The sequence below is a fragment of the Terrapene carolina genome, unplaced genomic scaffold (genome assembly GCF_002925995.2).
Source record: "Terrapene carolina triunguis isolate 2854851 unplaced genomic scaffold, T_m_triunguis-2.0 Scaffold310, whole genome shotgun sequence".
Classification (NCBI taxonomy): domain Eukaryota; kingdom Metazoa; phylum Chordata; order Testudines; family Emydidae; genus Terrapene; species Terrapene triunguis.
The window spans coordinates 1,077,264-1,094,503 of NW_020664661.1; the positions used below are offsets into that span (position 1 = coordinate 1,077,264).

The window sequence follows — 17,240 nt, forward strand, 5'->3', positions numbered from 1 at the left end:
AGACTAGTTTTTACTCCATGTGGGTGAGTCTTTGGATTCTGAGCTTGTAGCAAAAAAGAAATGTGGGTTTATAGCACATGCACAGAGATGCTGCTGTAGTCATGGCTTCAGGGGGACCTTTTTAACCATGGTCTGTGTCCTCTGAATCTGTTAAAGGTGGACAATGGATGAGTTGCAACAGTGCAGCCTCCAAACAGCTGGGCATAGCCTTAAAGCTATCTAGTAGATAACAGAGGGCAGGCCTATAGACCTTAGCTGGAAAAAGAACTACCCTAGCTTGTAATAGAGATTTAAAACTTTCCTTTCCATCCTCAATCTCCCTATTATTCTAACTTTCCCAGCAGAGGGAGCCCCAATCCAGCACTTGATCCACAGGCATAGGTTTAAGTTCATTTGGCTTTTTTGCCTCTTAAATCCTATGGCACATGGTGATGCACAGGCAGCCAAACAGACCAGGAGCCTTCACCCAACATGGCCATAACCTTTAAAAACAGGAGCCTGCATTTGGCTCCTAATAAAGTGGCCTGGCTTTCCAAAATCCTGAGTACCCAGTGAAACCAAGGATCTGGGTGGGCAGCTCACTCAGCACTTTTAAAAATCAGGCCACTTATTAGGTGCTGAACGGTTGAAGGCCCCAGTGTCCTGCAATAATCTCTGCATGGCTGTAACCGTCTGTCTGCATGGGGACCCACTGAGGTCAGTGAAGCTCCAGACTGGCAAAGGGGGTCACATGCACAAGACTGGCACCTAACCTTGCACTTACAAATCCAGCTTTAGAAAATCTTGGCTGGTGGCTTTGATTGAGTTGGACATTGCATGGGACCTCAGTAAAACTCCCCAGCCAATCACTGCTGGGTGGAGACCTTTAAAATGTGCAGACTTGTTAGTAATACCCACAAGTGGAGATATAAAAAATCCCTTAAGTCATGCACTGCTGCTCACGCCCAGCAGTGTCTACTACATGTAGTCTCCCAATCTTTGTTTTTCCTTAAAGCACTGGTGTTCTATGGGGGTTTAGCCTGTTTCTGCTGAATAAAGCCCAGGAGATCAATAATACTTCACAAGCAGGAGGACTTAAGGTAGCTTGTTTATGAAATTGTATCAAACCTGCTTGGTTATTATTGCTGAGATAGTAACTATATTCCTGGTATATAGCATTGTTTTAAGTTCACTTTTACATTCATGTCAAGAGTAAACTCTAGTACAGCTGAGCACCCTGCCCTTCAGCAAATCTTTCTTTTACCTCTCCTCCCTCCCTGCTGCCTTGATGCTGATCCTGCTGTAGAGCTTGGTCTGCACAATGTAGCCTCGTGGTTTTCAATTTCATGTCCAGCAGCGCCCCAGCTCATTTACCTCTGAAACAAGAATGTAGGCCGTGGAATGTAGCAGCTCATGGGGGAGAACAGAAAGGGAGGCACTCTTCTCCCTTACAGTCAATTGCTTTTCCATCACAGACCTAGAGAATGGGGTGAATCTGTTTCTATTCAGATTTGAATACGGGGATGCTCTCATGTGCTGAGGGATGGGGTGGATTCTCCATCACTTAGAATCTTTCAAGCAATACTGGATGTCACTCTAAAATATATGCTCTAGTTCAATGGCAAGTTAGTGCGTTTAATGTAGGGATTGCTGGGTGAGTATCTCAGGCCTGAGTTGTACAGGAGGGCAGACAATATGATCAGAATGTTCATAGAATCATAGAAGATTAGGGTTGGAAGAGACCTCAGGAGGTCATCTAATCCAACCCCCTGCTCAAAGCAGGACCAACCCCAACTAAATCATCCCAGCCAGGGCTTTGTCAAGCTGAGCCTTAAAAACCTCTAAGGATGGAGATTCCACCACCTTCCTAGGTAACCCATTCCAGTGATTCACCACCCTCCTAGTGAAATAGTGTTTCCTAATATCCAACCTAGACCTCCCCAACTGCAACTTGAGACCATTGCTTCTTGTTCTGTCATCTGCCACCACTGAGAACAGCTTAGCTTCATCCTCTTTGGAACCCCCCTTCAGGTAGTTGAAGGCTGCTATCAAAACCCCCTCACTCTTCTCTTCTGCAGACTAAATAAGCCCAGTTCCCTCAGCCTCTCCTCATAAGTCATGTGCCCCAGCCCCCTAATCATTTTCGTTGCCCTCCGCTGGACTCTCTCCAATTTGTCCACATCCTTTCTGTAGTGGGGGGACCAAAATTGGACACAATACTCCAGATCTGGCCTCACCAGTGCCAAATAGAGGGGAATAATCACTTCCCTCGATCTCCTGGCAATGCTCCTACTAATGAAGCCCAATATGCAGTTAGCCTTTTTGGCAACAAGGTCACACTGTTGACTCACATCCAGCTGCTCATCCACTGTAATCCCCAGGTCCTTTTCTGCAGAACTGCCACTTAGCCAGTCGGTCCCCAGCCTGTAGCGGTGCATGGGATTCTTCCATCCTAAGTGCAGAACTCTGCACTTGCCCTTGTTGAACTTCATCAGATTTCTTTTAGCCCAATCTTCCAATTTGTCTAGGTCTCTCTGGATCCTATCCCTACCCTCCAGTGTATCTACCTCTCCCCCCAGCTTAGTGTCATACGTGAACTTGCTGAGGGTGCAATCCATCCCATCATCCAGATCATTAATGAAGATGTTGAACAAAACCGGCCCCATGACAGACCCCTGGGGCAAACCGGCTGCCAACTATACATTGAGCCATTGATCATTACCTGTTGTTCCTTTCTGGCCTTAAAAATCTAGGTCGTTTTACCCCAAATTAGTCTTCATTTTAAAATAAATATACATGGGCCAGATCCTCAGCTCTTGTAAATGACAGTAGTTCCATGGGCTTAGTTACTGGGGCTATTTACAGCAATCAGACCTTATCCAAGTGTTTGCCCATGGAAACATAGCTTGGTAATGGGATGCAAAATCACTTCTCTGCTGGAGGAAGGAAAAAGCCTCCTCCCTGATAACTCTTTTACCTTGGTCCATTGGATTCAGATGCTCAGAAAGGCCAGATGTTTTCATTCTTTGTGCTTTGCCCCAGAACAATCATAGAGTTCCTCTCCATCTTCCTCCGATCCGAAGTCTTAACCTCTGGCCTAAACCAATGGGAAAATGCTATTAATGTTTATAGGACTCAGAACATGTGGTTGTGTTTTTGCACATATTACACTGGGCCTATATGCACACATCTGAGCTACATCCAGATCTGTTAGTTTCTCCAGCTCCAGCCTAAATTTCCAAAACACATGCTGTCAAAATATTTGTGGCAGCATCCAAAAATGGAGGCTATAAAATGTTTTTGCTTGGCTGTGAGTCCCAGCATGACAAACAGGCTGACACAAATACCATCTGCAGGAAAATACTCAGTATGTCCCCACATGGGAGGTGGGGAGTGACAGGCAGAAAATATCAAATCAACCCTATTGCTGGGAAGTTTCACCTTTAAAAATCCAGTTCTTTTGTTGGGCAGAAAAATGCTTTTTGGAGGGGCAAGATATCTGATGATTTGAATCAGTCTTGGCTTCAGTTTTTTTGATGTGTGTACAACCTGATTGAAGGGCCCATTGAAGTCACCATAAAGATTCCCACTGATTTTGGTGGGCTTTGGATCAGGCACAGTGGGCTGGTGAAAGATCATGGCTGAGCCAGCTGAAAATTTTTGAACTTTTTTTAAAGACTTTTTTTGAAAATGAAAATGTTCATATGTACATAGACAGAAAAATCACTAGTGAGTGGGTCATCCCCACCCCCAAAATGTCACAGCTCAGATCCAGCTCTAGACAGGATTAGTGAGCTGTGCACCGCTAAAGGCTTGTGGGCTTGCTTCAGAAAAACTCGGATGCCCCTGAAAATAGCTAGGGAGATTCCATTACTTTTAATTTTCATGGCTGCTTCTGGGCTCTAGCCCTGAGAGAAGCTGCTCTTGCTGTATTTGTAGCTCTCCCAGAAGGAGGACATATTGGCGATGCTGTGAGAGCCTATTCTGGCACTCTGCCTATCCTCAGTGGGCTAAGAAAGAGTAGGATAGAAAGCAGTCGTGCTATGGAACCCTACTTGCCCCTGGAGTGGGGGAAGAGGTTAGGGTGACCAGATGTCCTGATTTTATAGGAACAGTCCCGATATTCAAGGCTTTGACTTATGTAGGCGCCTATTACCCCCCATCCCCTGTCCCCATATTTCACACTTGCTATCTGGTCACCCTAGAAGAGGTGACTATTCAGATCAAATCATAGACTACTCCTAAGGGCTTTACGGTGTTATATGGTGATGGAGGCAGATATGGTGCTCAGATACCATGGTGATGGGGGCAGTAAAAATACCAAGGCAGATTTCCAGCCCAGATTTCCACGTCTAAGATTGGATTCTACCCATAATTTTGGAAGAAGCACCAATGTTTAGCTATTTGTCTGGAGCAAATATTTGACTGTGTGAAGTTCACATATGACTTTAGAACATCTTAAATCCAATAAACCAGCCAAAGAGAAAGGGATTAGGAATGATCGCTTCACTCCTTTCCTGAGGACCAGACCCAGGTCTGTGCCCCACTTGAGTTCCCTAGTGATGGATAGGCTATGTGCACAGGGGTGAATTTCGCCCTATGTGAGTAAAGAATCAGTATGAGAACTGCATATACAAAAATCAGTCTGTTTTGGACATTATGAGGCACACCACATTGCTTGTGGCCAAGGGTTTGCCTTGGCAGGAGCCCATCTTTTGCTACGTAAAGCAACGGGTTCCTTTTCTAATAGGAGAATTCTTTTGCAGTTGTGAAAACACCTCAGAGCAGATCATTCATCATAACCAGTAAGTGCAGCAGTGATAAAACAATTGTATAAAGAGCTATGGGACCCAGTCCTCAGCTGCTCCCATTGCCTTCAGTGGAGCTATGCTGAAGTACACCAGCATAATTCTTATTTATGGAGCACTGGTGATATTCTCAGCACTGCACAGAGCAGGGCAAAGACCAGGTAGGATCTTACAGTCAGAAAGAGACAGATGTAGCCAGAACTCTTTTGAACCCTAAATGCAGTTTGGGTCCAATACAAGCTTGGAGTGAAGGTTCAGGATGGGTTGTGTTTTCTCCCTGGCTGATTTGCCCATGCCACGTACTTTAGCTGAAGCTGTTTGATTTCTTCCTGCTTTGTATTTGTTTCGGTTTCCCAAACAATAGCAGGAAGCTTGCCTGTTACGCGGATTTGATCCCACACCAAGTGTTTTCCAGCTGGGAAAGCCATTCTGTGAACCATTAGAGGATTTTCGAGCTGTAACTACATGGATCCTAATTCAAATATGTCTTCATAATGTAGGTGCACCCTACCTCCCAGAACACTGGGACATTCCTGAGTTAAACAGCTGTTCTGCCAGCTGAAAATTGAAAATAGCCTGCATTCTTTGCAACAATTGCTGTCAATACTACTGAGTCCCCAGCTGAAAAAACACGGGAAGGTTGCACAGTGCCATGTAATCCTCCTGCCCTTGTGAGTAAGATATCCAGGCTTTTCCTATTATCCAGTTATATACACAAAGCAACAGATATTCATTAAAACAGATGAGAGAGCTTGGATAACTAAAGGAACATCCATGCAGGGGATGACTGGCAGTGGTGTCATAGGCCTGGTCTACACTAGTCGGTTATTTCGGAATTAGCCGAGTTAATTAAAAAAAAAAAAGATTCCGTCCACACGACTAAACCGTTTTTTCTATTTAAAGGGCTCTTTAATCCGATTTCCGTATTCCACCTCGGCAAGTGGAGTAGCGCTTAAATCGAGATCGCAATCCCGGGTTAAAGGTATTGTGGACACAATTCAACGTTATTGGCCTCCGGGAGCTATCCCAGAATGCTCCCTTGTGACCGCTCTGGACAACACTCTCAACTCCGATGCACTAGCCAGGTGAGCAGGAAAAGCCCCGGGAACTCTTGAATTTCATTGCCTGTTTGGTCACCATCAGCACAGGTGACCATCAGCACAGTCCACCATCACAGGAGATCACGCAGTCCCGGATTTGCAGATGAGCTCCAGCATGGTCCGAATGGGAGGTACTGGATCTCATCGCATGTTGGGGAGATGAATCTGTTATGGCAGAACTACGTTCCAAAAAAAGGAACGCAAATATGTACGCTAAAGTCTCCAGGGCCATGACAGAAAGAGGCTACTCCAGGGACACAGAGCAGAGTCGTACAAAAATCAAGGAGCTAAGCAAGTGTACCAAAAAGCCAGGGAGGCGAACGGGTGCTCTGAGTCATAGCTTCATACATTCCGATTCTACTGTGAGCTGCAAGCAATTATGGGGGGTGACACCACCACTACCCCACCACTGTCCGTGAACACCTGCAAGGGGGGAGTTGCACGGAGCGAGGAGGATGAGTTATTGGAGGATGAAGAGGAGGAGGACAGTGCACAGGCGGTAAGTGGGGAATCCGTTTTCCTCCCTAGCCAGGAACTATTCTTAACGCTGGAGCCAACAGCCTCCTACCACTTCCAAGGTGGGCTCCCAGACCATGACCCTGGAGAAGGTACTTCTGGTGAGTGAGAGCCTGATCGGAGCCACGCGGTGGGGGGTGGGGGGGAAACCCAGCCACGCTGGGCTGTTCGCGTTTAGTTTAAAGGGCTCATCCCTGCTCAGAGCCTCATCGGAGCCACACGGTGGGTGCAAGGGGTGGGAGGGGGGTGTTGTGTGAAGCGATCATCCCAGAGAGCCCACAGACCCTCCTTTTATATGGCAAACCCACCAGGCATTGCTTGCTATGGGAAAGGGGGCCCAGCAGTTTGAAAGCATTGAAATGAATGTGGAAGAAGCAGAACACCGCGTGCCCCTAGGCTGCCTGCAAGCTGAATTCTGTTGCCCATGTGTGATGGCTTACTCACACCAAAGTGGCAGGCACTTCAGTATAAGAGGCAAAATGCTAACTTGTACAGAAAGAACATGTGCTGTGAACTATGAATTGCCTGTTTCATGATGAAATGTATCTTTTAAAATACTACCCTCCCTTTTTCTCCTCCCGCAGATGCAAATGTTTCAACGCGGCCCCTATCTACTCCGTCCCAGAGGCTGGACCAGATTAGAAGGCGGAAAAAACGAACTTGGGACGACATGTTCGCCGAGCTCATGCAGTCCTCCCGCACTGATAGGGCCCAGCTGAATGCGTGGAGGCAAACAATTGCGGAGTCCCGTAAAGCATTACAGGAATACAAAGAGAGGAGGGACGCGTGCGATGAGAGCAGGCAGGACGCTATGGTTAAGCTCATGGGGGAGCAAACTGACATGCTCCGCTGTATGGTGGATCTAATGCGGGAAAGGCAGCAAGACCACAGACTGCCGCTGCAGCCTCTGTATAACTGCCCTCCCTCCTCCCCAAGTTCCATAGCCTCCTCACCCAGACGCCCAAGAACACGAGTGGGGAGGCTACAGGGACCCACACACTCAACCCAGAGGATCGCCCAAGCAGCAGAAAGTTGGCATATGCGAACTTTTGATTTGGTTTCTGGACTTGTCCTTCCCTCCTCCTCCACCCTCCAACCCAATTCCCCCCCCCCACACCCCGTCTACCTTCTGATTTCTCTCAATGTGTTGTGCAACAAATAATAAAAAAGGGTTTTTAAACAACTGTGACTTTATTTCCTTCCATATATATAGGGGGCAGGTAACTTCAAGAGAAACAAACACAACTGTCACACCGTAGCCTGGCCAGTCATGAAACTGGTTTTCAAAGCTTCTCTGATGCCCAGCGCGCCCTCCTGTACTCTTCTAACTGCCCTGGTGTCTGGCTGTGCGAAATTGGCCACCAGGCGAGTTGCCTCAACCTCCCACCCTGCCATAAATGGCTCCCCCTTACTGTCACAGATATTGTGGAGCACACAACAAGCAGCAATTACAATTGGAATATTGCTGAGATCTAACCGAGTCAGTAAACTGCGCCAGGGCGCTTTCAAACGTCCAAAAGCACATTCTACCACCATTCTGCACTTGCTCAGCCTATAGTTGAACTGCTCCTTACTACTGTCCAGGGTGCCTGTGTACGGCTTCATGAGTCATGGCATTAAGGGGTAGGCTGGGTCCCCGAGGATAACTAGGCATTTCAACATCCCCAACAGTAATTTTCTGGTCTGGGAAATAAGTCCCTTCCTGCAGCTGTTCAAACAGACCAGAATTCCTGAAGATGCGAGCGTCATGCACCTTTCCTGGCCATCCCACGTTGATGTCGGTGAAACATCCCTTGTGATCCACCAGTGCTTGAAGCACCATGGAAAGGTACTCCTTGCAGTTTATGTACTGGCCGCCCCGGTGTGCCGGGGCCAAGATAGGGATATGCGTTCTGTCTATCTCCCCACCGCAGTTAGGGAACCCCAGTGCATTAAAGCCATCCACAATGGTCTGCACATTTCCCAAAGTCACTACCCTTAATAGCAGCTGGTCAATGATTGCCTTGGCTACTTGCAGCACAGCAGCCCCCACAGTAGATTTGCCCACTCCAAACTGATTCCCGACTGACCGGTAGCTGTCGGGCATTGCAAGCTTCCAGTGCTATGGCCACTCGCTTCTCAACTGTGAGGGCTGCTCTCATTTTGGTGTCTTTGCGCTTCAGGGCAGAGGACAGCAAGTCACAAAGTTCCATGAAAGTGGCCCTACGCATACGAAAGTTTCGCAGCCACTGGGAATCATCCCAGATCTGCAACACTATGCGGTCCCACCAGTCTGTGCTTGTTTCCTAGGCCCAGAATTGGCGTTCCATGGCACAAACCTGGCCCAATGCCACTATGATCTCCCAATCGCCACATGTCGTGCTTCTAGGAACGTCTGTGTCCATGTCCTCATCGGTATAGTAATCGCGCAGTCATCGCTTCCTCGCCCGGTTTTGCAGGTACTGCACATACTACTGGATAATGCACAAGGTATTTACAATGGTCAAAACTGCAGCGGAGATCTGAGCAGGCTCCATGCTTGCCACGCTATGGCGCCCTGCACGGGTAATCCTGGAAAAAGGACGCAAAACCTAGGAGAGCTGTTCGATTCAAGATGGCCGATAAAAGGCGGTAAATGGTTGTCTTCTGTAGCTTTCACGGAGGTGGGAAGCTCTCTAGAGCTGCAAGTGCGGGAGAGCAGAGTTTGCGGCGCAAGCTGTGCGCCTTAGTTCACGATGGCCAAAAAACAGTGGGAAATTGTTGCCTTCTGTAGCTTCCACAGGAGTCCAGGATAGACAACATGGAGAAATTAGCAAGTGCTGCAAGAGTGGGAGAGCAGAGTTTGCGGCGGAAACTGTGCTGCTCGGTTCACGGTGGCCGAAAAAAGGCGGGAAATGGTTAGATAAAAGAGTAGATAGAAAGACGAGAGGACATGCGAGGTGGATTCATAGTACCAGAAGACAGACGGTGCACTGTACTGCACCGTCTGCTGGCAGTATGGCGTCTGCCGTAGCTTTCACGGAGGGAGGAGCAAGTGACGACACACACCCAGAAACACCCACGAGAATGTTTTTGCCCCATCAGGCACTGGGAGCTTAACCCAGAATTCCAATGGGCGGTGGGGACTGCGGGAACTGTGGGATAGCAACCCACAGTGCACCACTCCGACATTCGATGCTAGCCTCGGTACTGTGGATGCACTCCGCCGAATTCACGCGCTTTAGTGGGGACACACAACATTGAATGTATAAAATCGCTTCAGAAAATTCGAATAGAATAATTTTGAATTAATTTCATACTGTAGACGTACCCATAGTATTTGACTCACCCATACTGCATGGTGATATGTAGAGATAGGCCATGTAATATAAAGTGAATGTGTTATTAGTGTCCATCCAAGGGACCAGCATAGGTTACCTAGCAGAGGTGGGATGCTCTGCTTTCTGCCCAATTACCCAACCATAACGATGAATAGAAACCATCCAAGTATACACATAGTCAGCAAATGATTATCTGCTTCTCAGTTGAATGGAAATCTTTACACCAATTCTGATTTTTCCACTCTGCATCTCCGAACTAGATTGGGTACAACATGGGGTTACCATTCCCCTTGAAGGGAGACGCATTGCGGGATTGAAGGCAGCATATAGCTCAAAAGGATTTGGAATAAAAATTGATGTATGGGCTGGATTTGAATTGGCCCTGGCCAGTTACGTGCTGGATGTCTCAGGTGGACTGTCCAGGAGACCGAAGGTTCCCCTGCCATGCTAGGGAAAAGGATCTTTTTTACAGCACTTCAATGTTATCCAATGGCATTCACCCAGCACAGCAGGAAATCTTTACAGGCCAGGTGGAAATTTAAATTGGCTGGACAAGAGAAGACACAAATAACTTGTACCTTTACCAGAACTAGCAGCAAACTGCAATGGCTAGAGATGAGGAGGGAGTTGTCAGGTTCAGAAAAGTACTCTCCTGCCATGAGCAGTCATAGAGAAATCTTCATTAAGCCCCCTCACTGCATCCTCTCAATTACAAACTAAAGACTCCCATGAACATCACAGTCCTGGCAGGTACTACCTGTAGAGCTGTGGGCAGGACCTCTTCAGAGCTGCCGATGACAGTCCCAACTTGCTCTGGTTCCTCAGCCTAGTCTTCTTCATGAGATCCCTCATTCTGCCCCAAGCGTGGCTTTCACCCTGGGCAGTGCAAACCAAACCACAACTTAGGCTGATACCTAGAGAAAATTCCCTGTCCAGTGGGCAGTACTAAAGGGTGCTTCCAGGATGACTGATTTAGAGGGGAGATTTCTGCTTAAAATACTAACTTAGCCAGAACATCAGAGTTATTGTCCCTCTTGGTGCCAATACAGGACTATTCTTTTTTCGAAAAAATTAGTTGTCTAGTTTCAGGTCAAACAAATTGATTTATAATAGTCCTTGGGAGATTATTCCACAGACTTTAGAGTTAGCAATTTCCCCGCCTTGGTATTCAGTCTGCAGTTATGACCATTATGTAGTGTGGCTTGAACATGACATGGAAGTAGAGGTTCCTGTAGCCTCCAATAAATTTCTACTACTGCCATTTTCCCCCAGTTACATTGCTGTGCCCATGATCGATCTTTCCAAGTTAATGTTTTAGAGAGTGAAAGGTAGTTGGTGGTTGGTGGGTGGTGCTGGGGAGCTGCCTTAAGGCACATTTCACCTCATTGTTTAACTCTCTGAAGGACAAAAATAGTTCAACTGATTTGGTTCCTTGCCCACTTACACATACCCAGGGAGGCTTTACAAAAAAAACCATCCTAAAAATCACAGCCTGACTCCTGTCTCATTTACCCTAGTGTTGGTTACACTAGTGTAACTCAACTGGTTTCAGTAGAGCTGCTCTTGGTTTATACTGATGTAAATGAGATGAGAATCAGGCCCAGATTTTTTTCCTTTCATATCAGCAACCCATGCCAATTCAAAACTTCATTTCTAAATGCTAATTACAATCTGTTTTTATTTTTAACAAATCAAGGCCTCTTGTTAACAGTTTTCTAATGTTCCATCTGGGGCTGAACTCATCCTAAGTTCTCATGGGGTACCCCTTTTGTTACTCCTGTTTCAAAAGCCTTGATGTCCAACACCACCTTGTTATAAAATTCCCAGAGCCATTGCTGGGAAATCTTTGAAAGAGAAGAAAAATGTTTCCCATGTTAATTGAAAGACTCCTGAAGTGCTTTAATATGCTATGTAATAGAATGCAGAAAAAACTGAATTGCAGCCACCTCTGGAGTGGAATCAGACAACTATTCACCAGCACATACCAGTGCTGCACAACAAGTTCAGGAGAGGAGACTTTATCACTGTTAATCTTATTCGGGGTCTACTAAATTTCATACCATCTGTCGTAGGTTCAGATGAAGATTGAAATATTAGTTTCACTGATACCAAGTTAACTTTTCTTAAGTGAAGCCAGGATAATAGCTAAAATAGCAAATCACCATTGCTATATTGTAGTAGGGTCTGAAGACCTTAGCTAGGTTGGGGCCCCATTGTGTTAGGCACTGTACAAACATAGAGTATATGATAGCCTCTGCTCAGAAAAGCTTACACTGTCTACATTAAAGAAAGTCCCAATACAAATTGTTCAATCTCTTTCCTTGTGAAGGATGCGTTGGACAACTGTGTTATCTGTAGTGAGGATGGAGGACGGCTGAGGCAACTCCAGTGAAGAACACTCAGAAGGGGTAACAATCAGCAGATGGGACGGTGGCACTATTGGCTCTATTACTAGGTTGTAAACTTTTGGGGACAAGGATCGTCTTTTTTGTTCTGTGTGTGTACGGCACCTAGCACCATGGGCTCCTGGGCCATGACTGGGGCTGCTAGGTACTATGATTGATAACACGCATAATAAATACTGATATTAGAAATTCTATGTGGAAGGGAAGTACATGTAACGACGTCAGTACTTACTGGGATACTCTTACCGAGGTCAGCCCTCTGAAAACAAAGGCAAAAGAAAAATCAGAATTAGCCGGAGCGAGGGCTGATCTTGTGGAAAGGGCACTAGCTGGGCTCAGTTCCCCAGCTCTGCCACACACTCCCTGCTTCACCATGATCAAGTCAATCCATCTCTCTGTCCTCCATCAGTAAAATGGGGATCATACGCCTTCCTTACTCCCACCTTTTGTCTTTCATGTCTATTAGGACTGTAAGTTCAAGTATACAGCGCCTAGCACATCTTGGATGGCTCTACCAGGCCCTGCTGACATAACTACAATAACTTAAGTGTATCCTAGCTCTGATTTTTCGCTTTACTTTCACTTAGATTGAGGATGAAGTACTCGGGTGACTGACGAAGATCAGCATTTACCACCTGCAGTTACATTTAATGCTGCATTTCCCATTCTGATTGCTGGGTATCCCATGGAGACCATAGAAAGGTGAAACGCGGTGGTATGGAAAATGCTGATTGTGTTTTAATGGAATCCACATGTCAATAATAGTAGGATCTCCAAACAGTTCTGTTTCAATAGGCACCTAAATTGTGAGAGCTTGATCCTGCAGCCCACTGAAATCACAAGGATTTCTCATGCGCTTAATGTTAAGGTTGTGCTTAAATGCTTTGCTGGGTTAGGGCCAGAGCACGCAGCACCTTTCAGGATCAAGCCTTGAATGTGTCTCTGAAGCTCATGCAAACAATCTGAACCACTTAGGTGTGCAACTTTGGGCTGGAAACTTCCTACAGGCACTTTCCTGTAAGATTCCCACTGCTTTCTCTCTCCTGTGAAGCTGTAACACTGCGATTACAGCCTCTCGCCCAGCATCCCAGCACTTCTGATTCCCACCAGAACCTGAAAGTGCAGAGATGCCATAAACAATGGAAAAGCACTGAAGAGGAAAAACACCCGCCCAGAGTTTCTTTGACTTCACAAGGGCGTCACATCAGCATGGGTTGGGTTTGAATTTGGGCTGGAGGCTTGTTGTTACACCACCACATTCCAAGCCACAGATAAAGTGTATTGATGTCTTCATTTCAGGCCTGGTGCTGAGCACCCACAGCTCTTATTGACTCCCATTTCTCAGCAGATTTTTCTCAGTCCCTAATTTTGTACAGTCTCCAAAACCTCACTTTGATCCCCTAGCATTTGGCTGATGGTTGCTCCCCTTGCTGTCTCAGCCCTGTCATCACAGCTTTGCCAGTCTGTCTGAGTGTTAGCTTATCAGTCACCTTTTTCGTAGTTGGGTCCTTTAGCAGGAAAGCTCGGCCATCAGTCAGATTATAGGCATCTCTGAGGTCATTCTCCTCATTGCTCCTTTTACTCCAGGTCTTCCTGAGTCCCAGCACCAGCTGTCTATCTCCTGATTCCAGGTGTGTGTCACTTCCTGCAATTCAATGCTCAGCTTTATTCACACAAATGGCCCAGTAGGGTCCCTATGGGCAGTGTTATCAGCAGGCTGTGAACTACTAGCCTTGGAAAGAGAACGCTGGAGACATTCTTTCCCACTTTAAGTGCCTGAGTTCCTTGTCTTACAAGAAACAAGAAATGTCCTAGCTTTGCTGCTGCAATCCCCTATGGAACAGGTACTGTTCTAAGGTAGGATAGATTTGGATAGCTCCTCCCCACCCTCAGAGGATTTTGGAATTCACTTGGATATAAGGCATGAAATCTTGGCCCTGTTTAAATCAATGACAAAGCTCCCATTGACTTCAGTGTTCAGAAACCACAAGTGCGTGTGTGGGAGGGAGGGAAATGCTGGAGCATTTCAGAACCTTAAAACTGGAGATGGACCTGGACCAAAACCCCAGATAAAACATTCCCTGGATCCACATGTTCTGTCTCAGGCTCATCCCGGCTTCAGAATGTTGGGTTCAAGTTTCGTTCTAGAAATGAGTGAGGGTTTGGGAGATTTCTCAATTGTTTCCAAACTGATTCAATCTCCTGTGGTGTTAATCTAGACAAGCATCCTTCCAAACCAGGGGAGCAGAGCACAGCTTGCTTAAAAGGGCTCTCCTCTCTTTCTGAATACATCTGAGAAGGCTCGTGTCTGTTGTGTGCAGGGGATGGCTGGCAGTGGTGTCATAGTCTGAGAGATGGGCCTAAGCCCAAACTTCACAGTGAAACCAAACAGCCTCAGAATTTGGGTTAGTTCAGATCCTCCTATGGATCCAAACTTCCCAGCTGACTGTGTTCTTCATAACAGGCTGAGCCCAGTCCCTCCAAACCTGTGGGAAAGTTTGCATTGGAATCCAAACTGCACAGATAGAGCTTAGCTCTGCCTCAGCTAGGATGTGCTCTGTGCCTGTTTGAGATGGTAGGATGCTCATAACTGGGGCAAGGGGCTAAGGCTTGTTTTGAGTATCTTAAGGTGCCAATGAAGAACTATCCTAACACACGGGCTAAGGAATGTTGGATTCCTTGAAAGGACAGTTTAGTGAGTGCACTTCCCTTAGCTCCTCTCACCATGTCTACATGTTAGCTAACCCATATTAAAATCCTAGTGTAGACAAGGCAATTGTAGTTTTAAAACATATTAGCTGGTCAAGGTAACACCCTAGGTTACCCCATAGGATTTACCCCAACCAGCTAATATGGTAAAACTACACCAGGCCTTGTGTACACTAGGAGAGTGGTTCCCAAAGTGGGGTCCCCGGCCTCTGGGGATCTGCGGTGGGTTATGCTGGGGTCTGTCCCTCGAGCCAGGGCCAGAACACATCTGAACAGTGTTCTGGCACTTTTGCCCCCTGAAGGCTCCATTTTGTTCTCAAAATGGCATCCTACATTCAGTGTGACTTCGCATGTATTGGATATAAGAGGTCAAGCTGGCAAGGGTATTCCCACACTGGCAGGGCCATTCGGGTAGTACCAGAACTTGCCTATTCGAGACTACACCCTCTCTGTGAGGGGTTAGAAGGTGTCAAGACTCACAACACTTCTACAAGATTTACACCTGTGCAAAAGCAGTGCAAAGCAGTGTGAAACGCTAGCCACCTGATTTAGCAGCATTTTACCCCCACTTGGCACAGGTGTAGATGATAACACAAGTTGCAGGGTGGGAGTGAATCAGGGCCACGAGACATCAACACCAATACTGAAACCCACCTCTTTCTGGGATGATCGAAAGGTCGGACTGGTTTCCACTCTGAACCAAGAGACTGTGCGGTCTGCTCCTCCCAGTAAAAAATTTCTTCACCTCCTGGTACGAGTTGAGCAAGATGCTGGCAGCTCCACAGGAACAGTGCTGCAGAAAATACTCCTACACCAGACAAGGAGAAGGTATGCAGGCTGTTACATTGCAGTGGCCCAAGGTAACTGGGGCAGGGAGATATTGCGGACAAATAGTAAACATTCCAAACTAGAGATGTCCAGGGTTATTCCAAGATCTGTCAGGATCCAGATAAATGTATCTAACTCGTTCTAAATGGCCTAGGAGTAGGGAGGCTGGCTGGAGCTAAGTTTCTTCGTAGCATGGAGTTTCATACTTCAATGATTTTGAATCGTTTCAAGTACCAGCCCACTGTTAACATGCTCCCTGGGCATCCAGCAGATAAATAAGCTTTAACTAGCCTTCTTCAAAATTATTTTAAGCCACTGTGAAGGCTTGGCTGCTCCTGGTTCTCTAGTAACACCATGAAATGCAGCATTCTGGGAAATCACAGAGACCAGAAATACCAGCAGTTGCATTGACTTCTGGGGCAAGGAGTTCTGGTGAAATATATCAGAGGAGGAACTGTCCCTAGACCAGGGCTGGTGCAACCACTAGGTGAACTAGGTGGCCGCCTAGGGTTGAGGGCGCCTAAAAGCCCGCTCAGGCGAGGAGGTGGAGTAGAGGTGAGCTGGGGCGGGGGGATGCGGGGGAGGGCCGCCCGCAGTAACGGGGGGGGGGGTGCACAGGGGAACCGTTCCCCGCCCCAGATCACGTCCATTCTGCCTCCTCCGCTGAGCACACAGCCCCCGCTCTAATTCTCCTCCAATCGGTGCCGCAAGCCTGGGAGGGGAGGAGAATTAGAGCGGCACCGGCGTGCTCAGCGGAGGAGGCGGAGTGGAGGTGAGCTGGGGCAGGCTCCCCGGGTGGGGTTAGCTGCAGAGGGGGGGTAGCTGCTGCGGGGGGGCTCCCCGGGTGGAGGGGGGCGGCAGGCTCCCCGGGTGGGGGTGGTGGCGGGCTGGGTTAGCTGCCGTGGCGGGCGGGGTTAGCTGCCACGGGGGGGGGGGGGGGGCGCCCCTGGGGGGGGGGGGGGGGGTGCGGGGCGGGGGGGGGGCGCAAGGTGGAAGTTTCGCGCCTAGGGCACGAAACTTCCTTGCACAGGCCCTGCCGTAGACATCCCAAAATGATTCATTTTGATTAAAGATGGATCAGAACCAAACCTCCAGATCCAAACAGCCCTAAACTTTAGAGAGTTTTGAATCCAAATCTGGATCCAGATCTGAATTTTGCAAATGAGCACAATCTTTATAATGGGGCAAACCAAATACAAACAGTATTTGTATTTTTAGTAACCCAAAAAAATCCAGAGAGAACTCAGATTTTGTGAAGTCTAAAATGAATTTTAGAACAGCTGAGGCAAAAGTAACTTATACTGTCTCCCAGCATTTCTGGGCATCACTACATTCCTAGCTTGGTTTTGTAGCTCATTTTGAAATTTGATGGCTACTTTTGACTTGTGATAAATTCTAAAGTGATTTTAGAAAGTAAAGCCGTCATTTTCTAAAGTGTCTTTTGTTTATGGTGGCTCAGATTTTAAATGCCCAAATTGATACATTTAAATTCATTAGGCCACATCTTCAGCTGCTGTATATCAATGTAGCTCCATTGACTTCAATGGAGATATACCAGTTTACATCAGCTGAGCATCTGGCCCATTATATCTTATG

General features: G+C 47.1%; 1 protein-coding gene across 2 annotated transcripts in view; it reads right to left on the bottom strand.

The window, feature by feature from the left end:
- Positions 1–248: 248 nt before the first annotated feature.
- Positions 249–17,240, bottom strand: part of LOC112114574 — a 63,354-nt gene continuing 46,362 nt past the window's right edge. For both annotated transcript variants that reach the window (XM_024211356.2, XM_024211355.2), the window contains exons 4-9: positions 15,471–15,624; positions 13,598–13,752; positions 12,340–12,366; positions 10,460–10,578; positions 2,957–3,076; positions 249–1,355 (exon numbers count right to left, since the gene is read on the bottom strand). In XM_024211356.2, coding sequence (XP_024067124.1) covers positions 2,980–3,076; positions 10,460–10,578; positions 12,340–12,366; positions 13,598–13,752; positions 15,471–15,624 — 552 coding nt within the window. In that variant the 3' untranslated portion in view covers positions 249–1,355; positions 2,957–2,979. The remainder of the gene's footprint in view (positions 1,356–2,956; positions 3,077–10,459; positions 10,579–12,339; positions 12,367–13,597; positions 13,753–15,470; positions 15,625–17,240) is intronic.